The sequence below is a fragment of the Cheilinus undulatus genome, linkage group 12, assembly GCF_018320785.1.
Source record: "Cheilinus undulatus linkage group 12, ASM1832078v1, whole genome shotgun sequence".
Lineage (NCBI taxonomy): Eukaryota > Metazoa > Chordata > Actinopteri > Labriformes > Labridae > Cheilinus > Cheilinus undulatus.
In genome coordinates, this window is record NC_054876.1 from 9206072 (window position 1) to 9224639 (window position 18568).

At 38.8% G+C, this 18568-nt stretch overlaps 1 protein-coding gene across 1 annotated transcript in view; it reads left to right on the forward strand.

Moving 5' to 3' along the window:
• Positions 1 to 8474, forward strand: part of wnt11 (wingless-type MMTV integration site family, member 11) — a 31195-nt gene extending 22721 nt beyond the window's left edge. The window contains exon 6 of the mRNA XM_041801719.1: positions 7564 to 8474. Within this exon, the coding sequence (XP_041657653.1) occupies positions 7564 to 7738 (175 nt within the window). The 3' untranslated portion in view covers positions 7739 to 8474. The remainder of the gene's footprint in view (positions 1 to 7563) is intronic.
• Positions 8475 to 18568: the final 10094 nt, after the last annotated feature.

The window sequence follows — 18568 nt, forward strand, 5'->3', positions numbered from 1 at the left end:
GTAAGTACTTTTTATAGATTAAAACTGGACTAAATTTGCATTTTTGTTGAATGAATGTAAACACAAAGATTTGAGGTGACTAAAATGTGACTAAAACCAGGAGTCATTTCAATCTGAAGACGAAGACTAAACTTATTATACCTGCCAAAATCAACTCTAGATGTGCATACTTAGTAACAATATTTCTTTATTTTGTATACATGCACTGATTTAGTAAGGTTATATGAGTTTTTAAATGATGAGAGTCTTTGCCCAATTTTGGACCTAAGTTATATATAGCAGGGTGTCATCAGCATATTTGCTAATATTTACTGGGAAATGGATTAAAATGTAATGTAGGCATGCATGTATTCTCAGGGCTTCTGTAAGGATGTCTTTTTAGACATGGTTTGGTCCATCTAAGGTCGAAGCCACCACTGTTACATTAAACAGATAAAAGCGGTTAAACATTTTTGGAAATAGGGTCATAATTTCTCAGTAAAGTATTGTTGGTTGGTTCTGAGGATGGACGAGTTGGAAACTGTCTCCTAAACCAACCTTGCACCAATTGTGGGGAAGTGGATGCTTATTTGTTGGGAGTTACTTGTTTTTGTTGGATTTTTGCTTAATCAAACTCTTTCTTGTGATTTCAAAAAAGTGGCTGCAGCTTTGATGAAAACCTCGCTTATGAGCATCCGTTTGTTTGTTAACCATAAATCCTCCTCTTTCCAAGTACCCAGGCAATAATTCACACATCCACATACTCTTAAACATGCCTTAATGTTAACAGCTAGTACTAACAGTTGTGTAAGCCAGAGAGGATAAAACGCTCCATTAACATGGCACGTGATGTTGTTTTAAATATCATTCATCATATGATGGTCATATCATGTGTTCCTCAGCTTAAGGCCACTCTACAGATAACCACAGGACATGTTTCATGTCAAGGACACTCACAGTGTCCAGTGTGTGTCATTACTGATAACACAGCAGCCACACACACAGTCTGCTACATGAGTGAGCCTCCATCATTACAACTGTGTGACGATGTTTGTGTATGAGTAAGTGTGAGTGTACGTGCCTGAGTATTTATTATTCCCATATGTGTCTGGACAGATCGTATCAGAGGAATTTTTAGACCTCCAAATGTCATTAGACTGGATCATATGTTCACATGACCTCACTGCTGCTTTCTCTGACACTGGTGAACACTTAAGGAGAGGATTTATGGGATTTACACTTGAGCTGACCTCGCTGCTGACAACAATGTCAGCTCTGACCCATTTATTATCATTTTAACGATAAAAATAAACTCTTTTCAGCAGCTCTTCCACACTGTGGGTGTAGCGGTATGTGCTCGAGAAGAGGAAAGTGGATTAAATCTAAACTGTGGACCACATAAAACGTGGACGTAATCTTAGCGGCATCACTCATTGGTTTTTGAGGCTGAGCTTTGAGGCCAAACAATGGCAGCGGCCATATTGAAACTGCTATCTGACATTTACCCTGGAAACCCAAACCAGTTTTTGCTATTTTTGGTGTTCTTGATGCTAAAATGCAGTTAGAATCTTGACCCTTTTATGCACAATCAAGATATAGACATCTATTTTTTCAAGACAACCTGCAGTATCAGAATATGTGTGCTGCAAGGATGTCAGATGAATGTGTCAAAAGTTATATGATCAGCAATGCTAAGTAAAAGAACAAAACAGGAGCATAATCTCATTGAACTATATACAAATCACACCCAGATTAAGAATGAACAAGCCTTCTCACATCTGCATTTAGTTCCCACAGGCCTTGTCTACCAGGAGAAAACCCAACAAGTTGCAAACACACAACAGAAAGCATCACAATCAACTATTGATGTAAAACCAAGTCACATTTTTCTCTTGTTGATGTTTGGCTAACCCTGATTGGTTGCTACAGCCAAGAAAACAATAGAAAACGAAATCGAAGCATCGTGATTGGCTGACAGGCTAACAGGAAGTTGTTGTACTTCTGTTGTCAAAGTGGAGGCCTGATAGCAATACTGCTAAGATTTTCATTGTAAAACATAGTCATGCTATCACAGGTTTAACAGTGTGAATTTGTAGTATCAAAGCTCTGAATAAAAAACACACCTAGTGCCTGGACTGAAAATGTTCTGGAAGGTATGTAAATGTCAGGGGTTGTCTCTAGATCAGCAAAAAGGTACGCTTCTGATCAGAATTCATTTCACGGGGATCTGTCTTATGGTTCCTTAGATTATAGTAAACAATGCATGTGCTACTGCTTGGTATTGTCATCCAGTGGGTTTTGGGGGGCCAACCTGGCAGTAGGTGAAGAGTTGGAGTTGAATTGTGTCTTGGTAAACAAATACAATTCCTTGCTATTATATTATCCAGTGAATTAAATTATTAAAATGAATCCATATAGTGTGAGCCATTCACACAAAAACAGCTATGCTTTTGCATGAAGCCTTAAGTGGACAGTAGAGGGACTGCAGTTCATTGCTCTTCTGAATCAGCATCAACACCAGAGTATTTGGCCTAAAGCAACAAAAACAAGCAAGCTTTGCTGGCAGTCTTGTGGCCAAATAGGAAGTTGTATGGTTTAAGTTCATTATTGAAAAAGACTTGATCCCATGTTTCATACTTGTGTGACGTTTTGTGTTAAGAAGAGGCCACAGAGGTTCTCAGTGAATGTGAAACATGGTAAAGATTTTGTAGGCTGGTCCAAAACCAATAACATCCCAGTAAACTCAATTTTGGGAACAAGTTAAAGACTAACTCAGAGTGATGGAGTCTGGGGTTTCTGTGGTGAAGTTTAGGTCTGCAGAGTGTGGGGGCTTTGGCAGGACTGGCTCAGAAACAGGGTACTTTACTAGCTGAGGTTGTGGTGAGCTTGATTGTCAGGACGTTACATTCTGCTCAATGAAACAGCTGAGTCTGAATTTATAGCAGATTGTGTATTGATTGTTTTTGAAAAGCAGCGACAGAGCTTTCAAAAACCCTGTCAAGTCATCAAAATGTTTTGAAGTTTGTTGAAAACAACGCCATGCCTGCATAGTGTAAAATTGGGCAAATCTTCACAGTGCTTTAGTTATATGTGAGTGTAACCTGACAGAGCCTCTGCACTACTTTATCCCCATTTTCTAGATCAAAATAGTGCTAAACCGCACTGTTCCCATGAGATGCTATCACTGATATCAGTTAGCGGTTGTTTACGAGTACATCAGGGTAAAGAGCATTATAGCAGCAAGGCAGTCGTCATTAAAAACAACCACAGAGGCTGTTAGTGGTGGATGGCTGTGCTGCAGTTGAGATGAAGCATTTAACCAGGATTGTGGGTCTGAACTTATGAAAAATGGTTAATAAGTAGTTTAACCTGACTAAGGATCCTACCTCAATCATTTAGCTCTGTTTGTTTGTTCAAAAGAAAAGTAACCTCTTGGCTAAATCTAAGGGATGATACATTTTCAAAAAGTTATTTTTTAAAATAACCATAATCCCTAAACTCAGACATTATGAGTGCTGTTGTTAACCCCTTAAAGCCTGTTGTATCATATTTGATACATACTTTATGATACTTCTATCTGATCAATATGATCCATAAGTTACTCAAAAAAACTTCTGAATACAATCCGATAAATGATAAAAATGCCCTCAAGTGGATTATCAGTTACCAAAAACACCTAATGAATGAAATGAGATACAAAAATATATGTTAAATTTAATGGAAATTTGGATTTTTTGAATTTCAGTAGAAAGTTTAACATTTCAGTTCCAAAAAATTAGAATTTTCTGGCTATTTTTTGTGTTTTCAGGGTTTAATGGGTTAAATGAGCTGAAAAAATACCCACAAGCCTCTTTGAACCATCAACAACTGCTGCAAACGATGCGGGTTTCACCTAACAGTGGTATTTCCCCAGATGTGTGCGTCACCAGAGCATGAATCAGATTCAGAAGACACTGACCTCCTCATCCTCTGAGCATTTCAGTAAATAAAGAGTTATTCTTCAAATTCTGGCATCCAGGGAAGTTGATCTTGAAGAAATGGAGGCATGGCTGGAAATTAAAATCTCCAGACTATAATGCTGACACTTGTATAATTTGAATTTACTGTGAGGAATCCCCTCTTTTGAAACCACCATTTTACCTCAATGAGTTTAGCAATGAATGTTTGATTTTGCGCTACACAGTCTTTAAGTAGCCTACTGAAGCCATATTAAATATATTTTTGGTGTTTTGTTGGTGGACTGATGGCTGAATCGCTGCAAAATTCTGCAGAGAAAGGAACGTTTTTGAGGTATTTAAAATTAGAGTAGTTTTCTTGACAAGTCCAGCCCAGTCTCAGGACTTAAGGTTAAATGTAGGGCTAAACTGAGCGGTTTCAAAAGTTTGCACAAAAATATTTATTTTTCTTTACCCAAAATGAATGGAAAAGTTGTCTCATGCATTTGTGTAGTACAGCTAAACCGTTGTTAAATAGTTAAAAGGATTTTGCCCCATTTTGGATCTAAGCAACATAAAGCAGAGTGTCATCAGTGTATATGTTAATATTGTGCTTGCACTTTTGAACTATGTCATATAAGATGATAGAAAGCCAATAGTAAAGTCAGTTTTCTTGAGCTTTAAAGACCTGAGAAGATTTAATGTTCTTCCTAGAGTCCAGTTTATTGACTAACAAGAGAATCTGGGGCAGGGAAATTTAATTTCTTCAGCTTGCTAATAGAAAAAGTGTGATCACCAGTGCTAAAAAGTGTCATGTCCCTGAATTGTGTCATGCCACTGAAGCCAGTGCTTTAGTCTTAAATTATATTAGTGTTTCTCTACTTACAGCAGCTGATGAATGCACAGAGCTCAGCTTACAACACAGCAGTGATATAACCCGATCTCTCTCCTGACAAAACTGTGTGGGGGTTTCTAATTCCCAGCTCCCACCGATGTCATAAACCTGTCTCACACTCTCAATGACTCTTGTCCCTCCTCCTCCCTCACTCCTGCAGAAGCCAGCAGCTAAACATCTCTCTCACCATGCCGGTCATTAACACTCTGCCATCATAAAACAATGCAATTATGTGCAGGGAGCAGGCTAAAGAGAGGGAGGGCAGGCCTGTGTATTCAGTGTGATTTACGGAGGGCTATTCTCCGCTCATTTAAGACCCCTCAGGCTTCTTAAGTGAGGGGCTTCATAGCATCCACTGCCCAGAGACGTGAAACAAAAAGAAAATGAGAGAAAAAAATGTTTGGAGGAAGGAGTGCACAAAAGGTTAAGGCTCGCCAGTCAGTCAAGCACTTTTAAAGGACTATTGTGGGCTCCACAGGCTGTGAGATACAACACACACAAAATATTTGAGAGTGGAGCAGTAAACTTTACTGTCTGAGAGACGAGGCCAAATGGGAAACATGCTCCTGGGTGGCTGTTAAACCTTCATTTTCTACATGTTGTTGAAGCGCTACATGCAAAGAAGTCTTCTTCTTATGATCTTTGATATGCACTTTCTTATCCATGGCACATGTAAAATTAAACAGCAGTTATGTGTACATATGTGCCATTTCCCTGGTCATGATCAGGCTTTAATAGTCATCTCTTTATAGATTGTACATTATATCCTCTTTAAGTCTGGATAAACTGTAGTCTCATTGTTAAGAAACCAGGGTTTGCAGTCTTGGCTGCTCCGATGAAAACCAGGATACTTTTGCATGTCAACACCTAATCTAATATTTTAGCACATTCTTTATTGGTGTATGACATGTTAACTGCAATGGTGAGAAATCAATGCACAGCTGGAGATGTACAATAACAAACTAAGTAATGCAGTGGTCATATATATATGTGCAGAGACATTTTTAACTTCTGCTTAACAGGATGACCAAAATAAATAAAACCTAGCCAGAAAACCCAGATGATAAGTCACAATGATGTATATGGTCTTTTAGGTGTCTCTCAGAGGGATACAAGGTTTAAACTGTCCTCCTGCATGATGGTTTCTATTGCATTCAGAAAACTCTGCAAAGTGCAATTCAGTCAGGAACAATCATCGTACATTTTACCATTTTATTGCATAATGGATATACAGTTTTACTTGGCGGAGAAGGCTAGAATAGCTAGAATCCTCCATATGGATAGATATATTTATGACAGTGCGTATTTAATACAATCAAATTGGTTCAAAAGCAATTAATCCATAGTAGCATGAATTTGAATATCAGGGTGCAACAGCTTTATGCTATAAAGGAGGAGGCTGGGGTGGAGGTGGTTGAGCTCCACCAGCAGCAGCAGAAGTGTGGTCCATCTGCATTAGTGCAAGCAGAGATCAGTGAGAAAGACGTCATGTTTAAACAGACAGCTGTGTTGAGAGAAAATGCTATGACTGGCCGTAGGAGCTGGGAGGCAATAACTAGATCCACAGCCAGACATATGACTTCTGTGTCCTGCATTAACTAATGGTAAGCTGTTGTAGCTCTTTCAATACTGCACTTGAAGCCATGAGGAATGGCAAAGAACATCCAAAGCTTTAGAAAGATAAGAGCCATGCAAAATACCTATCTTAGCATTTTATACAAACATGTTATCACATTGGTAAACACATCATGACAATTCATGTTGATCCAGCCAACTTTTAAAGGTATGAAAATTACTTCTTATAAACACATTTTCAATTAAAAGTCCAAAACTGGTACATGAGGATAAAGATAGTATTGCATTTATCAAAGAGTTTTTTCATGCTAACATATCTTTGTCAAGAATCTAACCTTCTTTGGTATTAATTTTGAAATACCACTGACTCAGGAAGATGTGAGTTATGTGGTTTGATTGAGATGCGTGTGTGAATCAATGGGCTCCTCGAGATTACACACCAAACTAACTCGCCAGCTTCATTACATTAATAGAGGGAGAACTGCAATTGTAGCAAATAACTTACTAAAATTGCTTATCCATATTGTAAACTACAAGTTATATGCAGCTGCAAAGCAGAATTGGAAGCTAAAGCACAATGAAATTGACACATCACCTACTCCAGTTGTAGTGGTGTGAATAGACAGACTTTCAGGACATTGCTGACCAGTCGGCTGCAAGCTGTTGCAGGTTTCAACTTGTCGTTCCAACTTCACCAACTTCATTCTGGCTGTTGTAGTTGCTAGTCAGACCGTAAACAAAGCACACACAGATGAGGGAGTCAGGGCTAGAAGCCTTGGCTGCACAGGAAGCACTGAAAAGTTGGACAGCTCTCAGATGCTACATTGGTGAATAGATAACAGTTGTGGGGTTCAAGACTGATATATTCCGTACTAAAAAAGCGCATCCAAAGGATTGATAGAATTAATATGTGTTAAATGTGTATGTGTTCCCTACAATTATGATAAAACCTATCCAGATCGTAAACCAGTATATTAAAATCACAATGCTTTTAAAAAAATAGTGCTTTATAACATTTACATGCACAGTAGGACACTTAAAAACTTAACCAGAATGCAGAAGTGCATGATGCACTCACTGACAAATCAAACGTAGATTAAGCTCAAACTGGAAACTCTGGAAACGGTGTAAGAAGAATGATGAGGTTGATACTTATGTTTTTTCTCTTGTCTTTTCCAGGCAGTGCAACAAAACCTCTCTGGGCAGTGACAGCTGCGACCTGATGTGCTGCGGTCGTGGCTATAACCCGTACACAGAGAAGCTGGTGGAGCGCTGCCACTGCAAGTACCACTGGTGCTGCTACGTCACCTGTAAGAAGTGTGAGCGGATCGTAGAGAGATACGTCTGCAAATGAGTCCATGCTGCGGTCCTCTGCTCGCATACCCAGCTCGGCCCCCGGGACTCCAGATTAACCAAAGCACTACAGTACTACAAAGGCTTACTTCTGTCTTAAGCTTTAGCATGTGTATCTCACGGGAAGCGGTCTGTTCTTGTGTCAGTATCATTTTGTATCAAATCTCAGAAATGGGCTTCTTCACTTCACGAACTGGACGTGGAGTGCCGGTTTACGTGAAGACCACCGTCCACCTGGGTATTTCTTATGTCTTGTTAATGAGTATCAATCCCCCAGAAAGGGGTGCTAAAGTCTATTTTATTATACCTTTAATAAAAAGAAATAATATTGGATTTTATGCTGGAGGAGCAGGGTTGTTTCTCCTCCTCACTAGACTTTTGTTTGGATTCACTCCACGGATTTCAAAGGGTTCGAATGGATCCATCTGGTACTTTTTTATAACGGTACTAAAACTTTTTTCCTCGCTGTGATGGACAATAGAGGAAAAGGAAACACAAAGGGAACTTCAAGTACTTTTCAATCATGGATCTTTGTTTGTGGTTGATGTTTTTGGACTCTCACCATGTGTCCTGTGTGGATCTTAACACGCCTGCATCCCTGTGGATCGAGAGACGAAGAAGAAAAAGGACTTTGTAAAATGGTGCATTATCTCCTTTATGTCTGCAGTTCAAATATATTCTATTTTTCAGAGCCTACGAGCTGAACTTCTGGATTTTTGTAAACCACTTTTGTGTGGATGTACATACTGTTATTTTGTATACTGAAATAAAGAAAGAAGTATTTATAAAATAAATGATCTTCAACTTCATTTGGCATGAAAGTGCATGTTTTTTCTCTTTTATGCAATTACTGTGTCTCTACTTTGAATGGAAAGGCTAAATGAGACTAAAATGATTACACTTTAATTCATACATCTCAGGTTTTTGTGCAGCCTGTATATGGACATGTCTGAATATTTTGGTTGTACGACTCCAGACACTTCATAATGAGAGCAGAAACATGAGCACAATAAATAACTTAAGGGGATCTTTTCCTTTGTAAATTGTCAGACAACGTCCTAAATTACCATGACAACAGCTACAATGACTTTCTGATGCCTCCACAGCCATGCTATGATAAAGAAAATAAACAAGCAGGAAACATTTCTACCTGCCGACCCACAGCTGACATGGAGGTGTTGCACTTTGTGTGTGGTCCATAGACTGTAGAAAGAATAGGACACAGTCTACGTGATGTCAGCAGTCTGCTTACAATAGGCGGACTCAAACAGCTCTTGAAGCCAATCAATATTGAAATCATTGTCTCAATGTATCCTATGTATGCAGGATATAGTCCTCCAAGTGGACCGCAGGGGTTCAGATATAGTCTGTGGCTGTTTTCCCTCATGACGTTCCTTGCTCTCTCTCCTAAGCTTCCAACTCTGTCATGGAAAAAAGACAGAAAAACCTAGGTATTAAATCAAACTCTAATTTCTCATCTTAAATTCCTTTACTTTTAGATTTGTATGCAAAATCAAGGGTGAAATATGTTCCCAAAGAACCAAAATTTCTGGATTTGCAAACTAAATTTAAATTTGTGAAGAAAATTTTTGGATTGTAAATAAAAACTTCAAAGTCAAGTTCAGAACTTTCAGATTTAAAAACAAAACTAAAGGTATGTTTAAATAGCCTCTGTTCTACAGTAATGCAAGATTCAACAGATTTTCTGTCATGCAGCTTTTTGATTTGAAGTCAGATTTTACATTTCACTATCACATTCAAGAACAAAACCAAACACAAAAGTCTCTCCTCTGGACAGGACACTCAGTCAGCACAGTCAGAAAACAGAAGTTCAGGCAAAGACACCTCCATCATTTCCAAGGCTAATCACATTCAAACCTAGCAGCACTCGCAGTAATTCTCTGCACATCCTCATGTTATAAAAGAGCATTTAAGCACAGCCTATAGGCTGGATGATCATAAATCAGGTGACTTCTGTCAGTAATGAGTTGCAGGGTTCACTTTGACAGCCTGCGGGTTCACTCTCTGAATCACACAAACCCTGGGAAAGTGTTTGTTTGGACATTCCTCCTCCTCCTCACAAAGACCATCACAAAGGGATTTTGTCACTCTGCTCACTGCCTCAGCTCTCAAAGAGCCATCAGTCTGAGAGCCAGACCTCCAGTGTTCAAACATGGAATTAAAAAAAGACAGAAATCTGATTTATCTCTGACCGTATAACCAGACTGTTGAGCTGTCAGAGGGAGCAGACTCAGCACGGTGTCCAGGGAGATATTGCCCTCTGGCCAGCCTTGTGTCGGTTAAAGTGGTTCTCATGATTTTACACTGACAGAAATAGCTGTGGAAGAAGTCGGCCTCATGCTGGGAGCTCACATGATACATCGCAGCAACGGCCGGCACAAGCTGCACACTCGACGTAAGCTGGAACACTTCTAGACCTCAGCCTGTGGATCTACAACACAGATCTACAAACACAGATCTATGAGACAGATCTATAATACAGATCTACAACACAGATCTACCACAGAGATCCACAACACAGATCTACAACACAGATCTATAATACAGATCTACAACACAGATCTACCACAGAGATCCACAACACAGATCTACAAACACAGATCTATAATACAGGTCTACAACACAGATCTACAACACAGATCTATAATACAGATCTACAACACAGATCTACAACACAGATCTATAATACAGATCTACAACACAGATCTACCACAGAGATCCACAACACAGATCTACAAACACAGATCTATAATACAGGTCTACAACACAGATCTACAACACAGATCTATAATACAGATCTACAACACAGATCTACAACACAGATCTATAATACAGATCCACAACACAGATCTACAACACAATCTATAATACAGATCTACAACACAGATGTACAACACAGATCTATAATACAGATCCACAACACAGATCCACAACGCAGGTCTACAAACACAGATCTATGATACAGATCCACAACACCGGTCTACAACACAGATCCACCACAGAGATCCATAATACAGATCTACAACACAGATCCACAACACAGATCCACATCAAAGAACTAGATCCCAACCTGGTTCCCTCTTCCGCACATCCGGCTCTGGTAAAGATGTTGAAGAAGAGCCGTCTTCAAGTGAACCAACCGACCAACCTGCTGCTCGGACACCGTCCCCACAACCTGCTGATACTTTCCCAGCTGAATCTCTTCCAACTGGTTCAGTCCTGGGAGGTGGGGTTGTGGAGGAGCAGTCAGGTCTGGAACCAAACTCTGCTGCTTGGACACCGTTCCCACAACCTCAAAACACCCCACCAGCTGGATTTCCAGTCATGGATTTAGTCCTGGGGGGCGAGGTTGTGGCAAAGCAGGCAACCCAAGAACCAAACGAACCAGACTCCATCGCTCTGATGCCGTCACCACAACCTGCTGATACCCTCCCAGCTGAACCTCTACTCACTGGTTCAGTCCTGGGGGGGATGGGTTGTGGATGAGCAGCTTATCCAAGACCAAGACCTTCAAATGGTTTCCTCTCCACCTCTTTTGGTGGATGACCATGAAAACCAAGGTCTGGACTCCACCGCTGCAATACAGACCGAGACATCTGCCACCATTCAGCCTGCAGAAAAGGAGCCGTCATGCGTGAGTGTACGACCATCAGCGCCTTTGACCTGGCCTGCTGAACCTTCATGCATGGTACCATCCAGGGATGTGGTGATCAACATGCAGCCCAAGAGAACATCGGCTCTTCAGATTTCTTGAAATTCTGTGGAGGTCTCAGATCAGCAGCCAGCAGAGGATCATCTCTGCAGATCCCCCCTGTGTCAGTGCAGGAGGAGGTCTCAGACACTGTAGTCCAGCGCCTATTCAGGTGGTTCAGAAAATCCTTTTTCTACCGTGGCTGGTCTGAGGCCACAGGCATAACTAAACGCTCACCGACCAGAGAATCCTGCCTCCTCCTCCCTGAGTCAGAGCTGCTGTCAAATGTTTACTGGTATCCGTGTGCTGGGATGGTTTCACTCAGCATCATATGAAAGTAGTTCTCCACTGTAACTGGTATATCTGCTAAAGGTGTCTGAACCCATGTCTTGCTTGTTGCAGGTCCAAAAAAGTTCAACAAAGCCTGGGTTTTGGTGTGAGACTGCAGAAATTGCACACAAAATATAAATTCTAATGAGTCTATTATTATAATGCAGGAAAATGCTGATGAATTTACAGTGCCCTTGTAGGAAGCACAGCAAATGTTTGCATCGTCCAATGCAGGAAAAATTGGTAGAAAAATGGGTTTAAAATGAGCAAAAGTTTGGATTTTTGTGCAGCAATGACCTCTGATTAAGTAGCACATAACTTGAATATCTTAGGTAGATATCTGAATCCAGCAGCCACACCAGATTCATTACTGATTTAGACAGACACACTAATAGATAATAGATTTTATTTCTACCAGGTTTGTTTTGCTAAATGCTACTAAGCTAAATATCACACACTTTACCTTTAAGAGGTTTTTAGAAATCTCCAGGCCTCTATGGTGCCCTGTAAGTGGACAAAATTTGACAAAATATACTCCCTAAAACCTCTAGAGTAAGTAGTTATGACGAAGATCAGTCTTTGTGAACAAAATTGCTTTTTACTAAGAGGAAAAAATTTGACGAAAAATTTTCTTTGGAACAAGTCTAAAGTTGCAGTGATGAATTACCAAAGCTCCTTTATGTCCAGTTAATTTTCACTGCAATCCTCCCCTGAGTTTCTTTGAGAAACAAATGGTTGAATTAACAGTTCTTTATCTTTTAATAAAAGTAGTAAATTTGATCAATAAGTGTTTTCCCAGTGTTTCATGACAAAAGTATCAAAACCTATGTGCACTGATGCCCCATCACATTTGCAGGTGCCCATTTAACAATGTTTGCCTCTGCCCCTCAAACGTCTTGAGTCCACCACCATCTGGTTCCATCTAGGAGATGAAGGATACTCCTGAATCCTTTCTGCCGTCTCACCGAGCATTAAAAACGTTAAACACACTCCAAAAATGCTGCTTCTCAGCCTTCCCTGTGCTGCTCACCATGTTCGCCATTCGTCGTCTTTTTCTTCCCCTCCTTCATCTTCCAATCGCACACTTCACTCCCATTCAGATGATGTGCACAGACGTCAGCGGGCCAGAAAAAAAAGGAGAGGAATTGGAGAACTTCAATGGAAAAGAATTAAATAACTGTGAAAAGGGAAAAAAATTATAAAAGAAAGAAAGGCCAAAACTGGCCAAAAAGTGTTAAAAACATGAAGTGACAAAAAAGGATTTTAAGTGGGAAAAACTCAAAAAATGTTAAACATTAAAAAAGAAGTGTCATAAATGGGCAACAAGCGGCCAAAATGTTGGAAAATGAAAAAAAGAGGTAAAAGGGATTAACAGTAGCAGAAAAAGGCAAAAGAAATGCAAAAAATTGCAAAAAAGGAAAGAAAAAATGATTTTATGTGGCAAAAAAGAGTTTTAAAAAAGTGGCACAAAAGTGGAAGATGCACAAAAGAATGGGAAATGTGGTGAAATGGGATACATTTTTAAAAAAGCCTCTTTGTGCCTTTGGCAAAAAAAATGGGCTAAAAGCATTAACAGTGGCAAAAAAAAAAGATATAAAAATGCATAAATGGGTTAAAAAAGACACAAAGCGGGTTTAATGTGGCAAATAATAAAAACTTTCAAAATGGCAAAAATAAAAAAATGAAAAAAAAAAAAAAGTGGTAATAGGCAGTGGCAAAACCTGGTCTTGAAGTGGCAAAATGAGGCCAAAATGGATCTAAAGGGGCTAACAATGATTAAAAGTGGCAAAAATGAGCTGAACGTGGTAATAGGCAGTGGCAAAAAATGGTTTTGAAGTGGCAAAAGAGAGGCCAAAATGGATCTAAAGTGGCAAAAATTGATTCTAAGTGGGCAAAATTGGTTTTGAAGTGGGAAAATACGGCAAAAATAAGGCCAAAAATGAATCTAAAGTGACAAAAATGGATCTAAAGTGACAAAAAAAAAGCTGCCAGAAATTGATTAAACGTAGCCAAAATTTGTTAAAAGTGGCAATAATTATCTAAAAGTGGCAATGATTGATCAACAGTGGCATAAAAGATCCCAGGAATGGGTTTAAAGTGGCTTAAATGAATTTAAATTGGCAAATAACAGATAAAAGTGGCCAAAATTGAATAAATGTGGCAACAACTGGCCAAACAATGGGTTAATAGTGGCAAACATGGATCAAAAGTGGCAGAGAGTGCCAAAAAAGGGAAATGAAAATGACTAAATGGATTTTATGTGGCAAAAAAAAGCTCTAAAAATCTGGGAAAAAATGTTTTGAAGAGGCAAAAAGGGTTAAAAGTGGTAAAAACTGGTCAAAAGTGGCAAAAAAGATTTAAAGTGTCAATAATGGGTTTAAAGTGGCAAAAAGTGGCAATAAAGTGGCCATATACGCAAAAGAAGATGACAATAATGGGCAAAAAAGGCACAATATGGATTTTTTTGTGGTCAAACAAAGTTCCAAAAAAGGTGCCAAAAATGGATTAAAAGTGGCATAAAGAAGAGGTACAGACTGGTGTAGAAAGTGGTGAAACGGGTTTAAAAGTACTACAAATAAATAAGTTTAGGACTCTAGCACCAAGGCTGCTGATCCAACACACACGCTCTGACATCATCAATAACTGACAGCTGAGGCGGGCCCTTTCTCTGGGTCTTTCAGGGGCCCAGCCATCTCTGTAGGCAGATCTGTTCAGATGTAACAGAAGGAGAGAAACCAGACTAATCAGGATACCCTGACCGAAACAGAGTACTGAGTAAAAGGAAGGTGTGTTTATTTGATTTTTCAGTTATCCAGTAATGGCCTTTATCTGATAAAGCAAATCACATTATGATGTTAACATACAAACCTATTGAGTAATCAGGTAACTCCAGAAGTCAGATAAATATCCCTTTATTCCATGCATCTAAACATGCCCAGTGTTGTCGTTACCCCATGCACATCATTTCAACATTTTTCTCAGTTCTAACTGATTTTATGACGACGAAACCACAAGAAAACGTACATTTCTGACACTTTTCCATGGAGGGCGGGACATAGTAATAGATTTGTGACCACACATGAAGGTTACCTCCAAAACTGAAGGGGGTGTTTTTAGGAGGACTTTTAAAAAGTGTGAAAGTGTCAAACTGAATTTAACAGAAAAAATAAAAATGCTAAAGTAAAACAAACTTCCTCAGCCTAAAGCCTGACTGTATCTGAGTGAAGATGGAGCTCTACAGTTATCTATGAAGCGTCTTGAATCAAAGATTAGGTCAGTGGATGTGGTGGAACAGCAGAATTAAAGCACACACAGTGAGGACAGAGCTGTTTACTCTGCTCTCCTGGATGGGGGGGCAGGGAGGTTCAGCTGCACGCAGGTGAGCGGGGGTCTGCTCTGTCTGCTCACAGATCTGTCTGCCGACAGCCTCAAGGACTCTTCAGTCACTGGCATTCCTCAGCCTGGCAGCTGGAAACAAAAGGGTGTGAGTGAGTGTCCACCCCCTGCTGTCTGTCACTGGGTTCACTGCTAAAGAAACTGGAGACTCATCTGTTTGCACACACAGGTGCTTCAGCCTCAGTCAGAGGACCATAACTCAAACTAGGCCGTCAGCACTGTGCCAGAGTATGTTTGACCCCCAGAGTCCAGTTTGTTTGACTAGTGTGAGAGCTCTGTGCTGTTCAAGCACGGTGCACATGCTTTACCTGAGCATGGTCAGAGGAGGTGGGCTGCAGAACATTACAGTCACTCGTACCATAGCACTGTAAACTGTTATGTGAGAGAATGTGGGGCTTAATGAAACTGTCTGTGTGTGATTGAGACTCTTGCTGTTTGGTTATTACAGTTAATTTACCTGTGTACATCTCCCTTACATTAAATAAAACTATAAAATATAAATTCTGCCCAGTCTATGTAAAGTTTCCGCTGCTTACAGAGAGAGTTTTTCCGAATCACTTTTGCGCTAAAGCAAGGGTGTCAAACTCAAGGCCCATGGGCCAAATCCAGCCCATGGTGCAGCTATAGCTGGCCCACAAGATCAAATCATATTTTTATTATCACTGACTCACTGAGGTCTGCAGATTTCCTTCAGTTTAAAAATGTAAACTCAACCTTGGTGAATTGAAATAACCTTGCTGAGTCATAAAAAAATGAAAAAGTAAAAATAATTAGATGAAAAAAAAGTCAGGAATGTGCAAGAAGAAATTAATTTGTGCTTTTATGTCAAATTTTCAATTCTGCATCTCACAATTACAACTTAAACTCATGATTTTTAGTTTCATCTCAGATTCTGACTTTTAAAACCCACGATTTTAAATTGTGTCCCATGTTTTGCTTTTAAAAACGTACAATTTTTTTTTTTATTTTAGGATAATATTTTGACCTTTAAAACTCACAATTTCTAAATTTTATCTCATGTTTTATCTTTAAAAACACAATTTTTAATTTCATATAATATTTTAACCATTAAAATTCACATTTTTAAAATTTTATCTCTTATTTTGACCTTTAAAACTCACGATTTTTTAAATTTAATCTTATGTTTGGCCTTTAAAAAACTCTCAGTATTTAATTGTATCTTATTTTGACCTTTATAACTCAATTTAAAATTTTATCTTATATTTTGACCATAGAAATTACTGATTTCCAATTTGATCTAACATTTTGAACTTTAAAACTCACAATTTTGAATTTAATCTAATATTTTGACCCTTGAAATTCACAATTTCAAATTTCTATTGCATATATTTGCCTTTCAAAACATCAGTTTGACTTTTAATTATGTTATTTCCATTTGGCACATTTACATGTTTATGTCGATTAATGTGCACTGTCCCATGTCACGAAAAGATAAAATATAAATAAATAAATTGAATTAATAAATTTGACATTTTATCTCAGTTTTTTCCCCATAATTTATTACTGGGTAAAATGCGGGTGGCAGCTGATGGTTAAATGTTGACTGTGTTAGGCTCTCGGGTTAGACCTAAATTCAGACTCTTGCTGTGATTGAGTTTGACACACCTGCTCTAAAATGTGTTTTTATCTAACTAAATGATGATTATATACTCCATGATGAACAAATAAAGAAACTCTACACAGAGTTAAATAGAACATAGTTTTCTCACTGCAGAGCTTTTTTTAAAAACTCAATACAGCACTGTGCTTCATTGTGTCAGAGCTGTTTTCCGTACAGCTGTTTTAATTTCATATAGAAATGCTTCCTATAAGACTCCATAAACAAACGGCTAACACTTCATTTTTATTTTCAGAGCTACATTTAACTCTACATTGATAATTCTCTTCCTGCTGCCTGTAAATGGAGGAACTATACGAATGTGTTTTTTTTTTTTTTTTTTTTTTTTTTTTTTTTTTTTTTACTATATTCAAGTGTTTTACATAATGATCTCATCTTAAAGAAACAATCCTGATGAAAATATAAAAAAGGACCCAGGAGCAGAGCACGAGATGAGGTAGTGACAACAACATTACAGAAAACCAATGATTGGTGGTTGGAAGAAGCAAAAAAAAAAAAGGTGTTAGATAAGGAAAAAAAAAAAAAAAAAAAAAAAAAAAAAAAAACTTGCTCCAGATCGCTACACTCAAAGGTTGAGAAGGAGCCAGGTCACCTCACTGGAAGCTGTAGTATACTCTGGCTTCTGAGAGTACAACACAAGGGGATTAAAAAGACATCTCAGCTGCAGCCATGACAGCCCAGAGCTCCTGCCATCACTAAACAGCCTGCAGTAAGAGAGAGAGAGACATCTGTCCAATACAAAATCAATGATATAAACAAAGAGAACCACATAAACAAAAAAACACAGCAGATCAACCATGACGACAATGCTCTGAAATAAATATAACAGCAAGCCTGGCCTGATGTAAACTCAACACTGTAAATTAACCATTTTACAGGTGCATCATAATATGAACTAAACCTTCATTTTATTACAAAGCAGAATAAGAAACGCTACTCAGCTCTGATGTTTCTCAGCCAGCTTTCTCCAGCGCTAAAATTGTGTGACGTCTGCTGAAATTACACGGAAGAAGTGGGTGTAGTTAAAATTTACTCCAGCAGGATTTTATCAGTGTTTTTGTGCCAAATCTGGTCATAAATATACTCAAAAAAGAGTACATTTTTTGAGGAAAGTATTTGTAACTTTGGAAAAAATGCCTCCTTTGTTATCCAGTGTGGATGAGACTTGTGATCTCACACAACTGTAAAATGGTCTAAAATCACTAACAGGCACCAATATAATGTAGCATACACAAACATTAACAAAGTGTTAATGAGAAAGCATACATTTTTCACTCCAACTTGATAAAGAAACTGACCTGTAGGTTTCCTGTGCATAGCTGGGGTGAGCTTTTGTTAGACTGCTGCTTGAAATATTCAGAAAAATTCTCCTCAAGAAAGCGGAAAGGGCTGCCATTTATATCCTGCCACCATATCCGTACAGCACACAAGTCTGGGTCAGGACAGTACTGCTGGAAGATTGACTTATTGATGAAAGCATGTCCAGCTCTGCTATGGTCGGAGATATTTCCCCTTTAAGCTCATTACTGGATGTAGTTCTTGCTGATCTTGCTAACAAGTTTGCAAGCAGCGAAATAACTTTAAGTGGAACAATAAAAAACACGAACAACTTTACAGCTACGTACAGTCCTTACATGCACTACCCTTCTCTTCTGGTACAAGTACAATGCATATTACCTTTCTAGAAAAGCTCAGAAGCAGGTGTTTGTCTTCAGCATCAGATCGGACATTTTAACAACTGTTAACCATCAATG